The sequence below is a fragment of the Drosophila erecta genome, unplaced genomic scaffold (genome assembly GCF_003286155.1).
Source record: "Drosophila erecta strain 14021-0224.00,06,07 unplaced genomic scaffold, DereRS2 tig00000092-arrow-pilon, whole genome shotgun sequence".
Classification (NCBI taxonomy): Eukaryota; Metazoa; Arthropoda; class Insecta; order Diptera; family Drosophilidae; genus Drosophila; species Drosophila erecta.
The window spans coordinates 560,107-566,106 of NW_020825207.1; the positions used below are offsets into that span (position 1 = coordinate 560,107).

Genomic DNA, 6,000 nt, shown 5'->3' on the forward strand with positions numbered 1-6,000 from the left:
AAGGTGACTTGGAAAGGTATTATTCAGAACCCGTACACCATTAGTGATCATTACATACAAAGCAGTTTGCAAATATAAGTAACTACCCGAACAAACACAAGTTACAAGTTAGTTATTGAAAGTGGTTATTGTAATAGTATAGATATATTAAAAGACCTTCCACAATCCCCCTTATTAGGAACATACAAATAGATTAAGGTAATGAACAATTATCTCGCCAACATTCCTATTGACCCAGTCCGCTTCCATTTCGGCCTTCCGTCCGTCCTTATGGCAGAGATTAACATAATGGCCAAAAAGGCCATACATGGACAGGAAGAGAGGAAAGCCTTTAAGCTTTCCCCATTCTGATATCTCACTTGGTCGAGAAATCACTTCCAGAAGCGGGCAAATACGGAAGCCAAATCGATTTTATTACCAAACAACATTAATTCCCAAATTAAAGCCAAGAGCGGGCATTTGGACAAATGAGACGATTAATTTTCGGCCAAGAAAACCCAAGAACAGCCGCTCAAAGGAAATCAACGGAAAACTCGAAACGAACAGCCAGAACGCCCACTACTGTGGCATAAAGTAACTGAAAGTCGGGGAAGGAATCGAAGGGGAAAGCGCACGGAAACACCCACGAAACTCCAGGCCGCGACCAAAGTTCCCGGCCGAATACAATTTATCATTTAAATAATAATGTGCCACAAATGACGGGACGAGTGAACGTGAACGTGAACGTGAAGGCGAACGCGAACCCTTGTGCGAGCGAAAGGGCATAAATCAATCCGACTCGGGCCAGAAAGAGATGGCGACCTGGGCTAGCTTCTGGGGGTTGCTGTCGAGCAGTTGGCCAATTCAATGAAATGGAAACTGGCTCGGACTCCGCTCCGACTCCGACTTCGCTGCGACTCCAAACCACATTTGATGGCCTGCTCACTTGACCGTCGCCGCTGCAGCCAAACGGCCAAATGAAATGCGAGGCAAGGCGCTCAAATTACATTTTAATGAGTCAAGTCGAGTCGAGTTGGGATGGGATGGGATGGTATGCGATGGGGGTGAGGTTTGGGTTCCCGGCTAGCGAAAATCAAACTGCAGGCTGACCTCACTTTGAAAACGGGGCAAAATAGAAGGAGCGCGGAGCATTCGATGCGCCTTTCAACGCCGTAAACCATGGAGCCCTGCGAAGTGCAGTGCGGTGGAGGGGGCCAGTTTATGAATCTGTTTATGATGTACGAGGAGGCTAATGAAAGCGCCCCAGCAGGCGCCAAATTGGGTCAGGACCGCCTGCGGTTCGCCAGAGGTCTGAGCTGCGGACGCGATCGTGGACCCACTGGAGCCAACTGGGCCTGTGTGTATTGACATTCAATTCGAAATAAATCAGGGTTTACGACTCCAGCAGAGCCAACGACTTCATTGCCCTCCTCGAGCCACTTCCAGGCGGCTGCCTTCAAAGATCAACGCTGGTGGCTGCGGCTCCACGCTCGACGGTTGGCTCTCATCCTGGCGTTAATTGGCAGCGCCGACACTGGCCGGGCCAATAAATTTCCAGGCCAACGGATGGCTTCGAACAGTGTTGATGTATTCATTGGATCCTAGGATTTGTGGCTTTCATCCCGGCGTATCACGCGCGACTCGTGTGGGCTTGGTTCCTCCCGGGACTGGGCTACAGATGCCAAGTGCGCCAATTAGCCACCGAATCACAATGGCCGGAAAGTGTCTGTTGTGGAAACGGGTTGGCTGCATTGGCGAAGCATTTCGATTCCGTTTTTACTCTTTGGAATGCTAATGGGTTCTCTGTTCTACGGATAATAAAATTGAGCTATTCAACAAAGTAGTTTTGATTTATGAATGAAAGCCCATATTGAAACAAAAGACTTAAGCAAGAAACCTGATCGCAAGTCATCTTAAGAAAATTAATTCGCGTAATTCGTTTTGATGCTCCTTTTTATTATCATGATTATATTTTATCATTATGATTATATTTAAAACAAAATTTCACAATTGTAAAAAATAAAAGGAATTCTTACCACAACACTTTTCGAATATTATCACGTATTTCGTGGTGTAACTTTTTGATACGTATTTAAATATACCCGTGACTCGTAGAGTAAAAGGGTAAACTAGATTCGTTGAAAAGCATGTATTAGGGAGAAGGATGCGTTTCCGACCATATAAAGTATATATATTCTTAATCAGGATCAATAGCCAAATCGAACTGGCCATGTCCGTATGAACGCCTCGGTCTCAGGAACTACAAAAGCTAGACTGTTGAGATCAAGCATGCTAGATGGCCCAGAACTGCCACGACCACATTATTGAACAATTTTGAACAGAAAATTATGAAATTTACCGTTCGCACTTCCACTAGCTAAGTAACGAGTTATCTGGTGTTGTAGAAATGTAAAAAAATTAAGAAATGTCCCAAGGCTGAAGTTCTTAACCCCATAACTCAACTTATATTAATCGGATTTTGAAGTGGCATACCTCTAAATGATTCTGGTGCAATTCTCTAAACATCTGCATTCAAATTTAGAAATAATTTTTTTTTTAATATTTTAGTCATTTTTTTGATGTGAAGATGTTGCAGAATCAAAAAAATGTCTCAAGGCTGAAGTTCTAAACTTCATAACTCAGCTTATTTTAATCGGATTTTGAAGTGGCATACCTCTAAATGTTTCTGGCGCAATTCTCTAAAAAACTGCATTCAAATTTAAAAATTTATTTATTTTCAATTTTTTTGTAATTTCTTTGATGTGAAGATGTTGCAGAATCATAAAAATGTCTCAAGGCTGAAGTTCTAAACTTCATAACTCAACTTATTTTAATCGGATTTTCAAGTGGCATACCTTTAAATGTTTCTGGTGCAATTCTCTAAAAATCTGCATTCAAATTTAGAAATATATTTTTTTTTGATATTTTAGTCATTTTTTTGATGTGATGATATTGCAGAATCAAAAAAACGTCCCAAGGCTGAAGTTCTAAACTCCATAACTCAACTTATTTTAATCGGATTTTCAAGTGACATACCTTTAAATGTTTCTGGTGCAATTCTCTAAAAATCTGCATTCAAATTTAGAAATATATTTTTTTTTAATATTTTAGTCATTTTTTTGATGTGAAGATGTTGCAGAATCATAAAAATGTCTCAAGGCTGAAGTTCTAAACTTCATAACTCAACTTATTTTAATCGGATTTTCAAGTGGCATACCTTTAAATGTTTCTGGTGCAATTCTCTAAAAATCTGCATTCAAATTTAGAAATATATTTTTTTTTAATATTTTAGTCATTTTTTTGATGTGTAGATGTTGCAGAATCATAAAAATGTCTCAAGGCTGAAGTTCTAAACTTCATAACTCAACTTATTTTAATCGGATTTTCAAGTGGCACACCTTTAAATGTTTCTGGTGCAATTCTCTAAAAATCTGCATTCAAATTTAGAAATATATTTTTTTTTAATATTTTAGTCATTTTTTTTATGTGAAGATGTTGCAGAAGCATAAAAATGCCTCAAGGCTGAAGTTCTAAACTTCATAACTCAACTTATTTTAATCGGATTTTCAAGTGGCATACCTTTAAATGTTTCTGGTGCAATTCTCTAAAAATCTGCATTCAAATTTAGAAATATATTTTTTTTTAATATTTTAGTCATTTTTTTGATGTGAAGATGTTGCAGAAGCATAAAAATGCCTCAAGGCTGAAGTTCTAAACTTCATAACTCAACTTATTTTAATCGGATTTTCAAGTGGCATACCTTTAAATGTTTCTGGTGCAATTCTCTAAAAATCTGCATTCAAATTTAGAAATATATTTTTTGTTAATATTTTAGTCATTTTTTTGATGTGAAGATGTTGCAGAAGCATAAAAATGCCTCAAGGCTGAAGTTCTAAACTTCATAACTCAACTTATTTTAATCGGATTTTCAAGTGGCATACCTTTAAATGTTTCTGGTGCAATTCTCTAAAAATCTGCATTCAAATTTAGAAATATATTTTTTTTTAATATTTTAGTCATTTTTTTGATGTGAAGATGTTGCAGAATCATAAAAATGTCTCAAGGCTGAAGTTCTAAACTTCATAACTCAACTTATTTTAATCGGATTTTTAAGTGGCATACCTCTAAATGTTTCTGGCGCAATTCTCTAAAAGTTTGCATTTAAATTTGGAAAACTTTTTCAATTTAATTTTTTTGTAATTATACTCGTTACTCGTAGAGTAACATTCGTTGTTAAGAATGAAGTGAACGTTTCCGACCATATAAAGTATATATATTCTTGATCAGGATCAATAGCCCAGTCGATCTGGACAGTGTAGGAACTCGACTATAGCATTATATCTTGTTTTCTTACATGACTGAGTGCATGGGTATTAGATAACTTATCTAACTCGAATCGCTGAACCCATTACTGGAAGTTTCAACATTTGGCTCCTCAAAATCCCCCCGAAATCCCCTCAACTACGAAGAGGATGCGGCAATCCCAATTTCACACTTTGGAAACCTTTTAAGCAGCGTCACTCGAAAGGAACAGACACAAACAGCCACCAACCAAAACCCCAAAAACATCAAATAGCTTAGCACCGAACCAAAATGAAATGAAATGTTTGGAAATTTGAAAATAATTGTTGACACTTTATTATTGTACTGGCGTCGGCAGTTGTCGTTGCTGTCGCTGTTGTTGTTGTTGCCATTCCAGCGACGTAACAAGTGTCTGACCCCGCACCTCCAGCCCCGCCTCCTTCCCTTTGACCTCTTGGCTGCACATGCGCAGGCCCGAAAAACTTCCGGCACAACAAGCAGTACAACAACAACAGCACCGGGGGCGCAGTATGTAAATGGGAAAAATTTAGTTGTGTCACATTAAAAAGCAATTATCACCTTAAATTAACCGACGGAGTCGGAGTCGGAGTCGCATACATTGCCATCGAAATATTCAAATTGCGCGACTCGACATTTTTTCTAATGACTTACCAAAAGGAGCGAAAGGCGGTGCGGGAGGGGGAGGGGGAGGGGTTGTCCAAATTAACTTGTTGCTATTTTCAATTGGATGCCTTTGGTTCGGTTTGTTTGGGTTCGGGAGGTTTCAAACGGTTGCGCTTTTAATTCGCTTTAAATTATCTCGTAGCCGTAGTTTGGTTTCCGTTGTATTCATATGGAAAAGTCGGCTCTTCCAGTGCAAAGTTATGTTCATCATAATATGGCAAGAGCACTGAACTACTAAATTGTATATAAGCTTACCTAGAATATCATTTGGCCTGCAATTGATTTACTTTCTCAAGCATCTCTTGTGAAATATACATTTATAAGTGTTCGCAAAACATGTAAAGTCACATTTTCATTTGACCCCATTTCCGCAGACTTCAGCCCACTGTGCTCGTCCACCTCTGGGTGCTATGTGGCCTGGACATTGACAAAACAAAACGAAACTTTTTCTGTGTTTTGATGGAAGCATTTGTCAGCGATTTTCCAGCGCCAGGCCCGAAGCGCGCTGGAAAACATTTTGAACAATTTAATTAGAAGCACATAGGCCAGACCTCCACCAAGCCAAGCTGGCCAAATTATCATGTGCAGCAAGAGCAACGGGGAAAAACCGTTTCCGATGTGATTTACGAGCAGCATGTGTGACATTTGTCGCCTCCACCTGCCCGCTCCCATCAGCGGCAATGCGGCAATTACGGGAGGGCTTGGCCCATCTACATCTGGAGCAGCTTCACCAGCAGGAGCAGGAAGAGGCTTTCTGAGAGCGCGCACCACCAGGTAAGCTGGAGCCTCTTGGCGGTAACACTCTGCAAAGGGTGGTGCGACAGGAAGATCTCCTCGTGGAGGTAGCACTGCTGGCGTCCCGGAGTTAGTCCAGTTCCGCACTCCTCTCCCTCGCGGGTTTCCATCGGCAGACTCAGCAGCAGCAGGAGAAGCCACATGGATTAAAGCAATAGCCTATGAATCGTAGGCTCTCGAAAATTGATCAAATATGTTGTTGAATTTGGTCCCTCCTCCGAAAAATGCAAAGTTTGCTGT

At 40.2% G+C, this 6,000-nt stretch overlaps 1 protein-coding gene across 1 annotated transcript; it reads right to left on the minus strand.

Moving 5' to 3' along the window:
• Positions 1-5,243: 5,243 nt before the first annotated feature.
• On the minus strand, positions 5,244-6,000 carry LOC6548575. The gene has a single exon (XM_026980703.1). The coding sequence runs from the start codon at positions 5,901-5,903 to the stop codon at positions 5,676-5,678; it is 228 nt and encodes a 75-aa protein (XP_026836504.1). The 5' UTR covers positions 5,904-6,000; the 3' UTR covers positions 5,244-5,675.

What these genes read in the sequence shown, in the direction of transcription:
- LOC6548575 (XM_026980703.1), bottom strand. Translation starts at nt 5,903, where the DNA reads ATGTGGCTTCTCCTGCTGCTGCTGAGTCTGCCGATGGAAACCCGCGAG.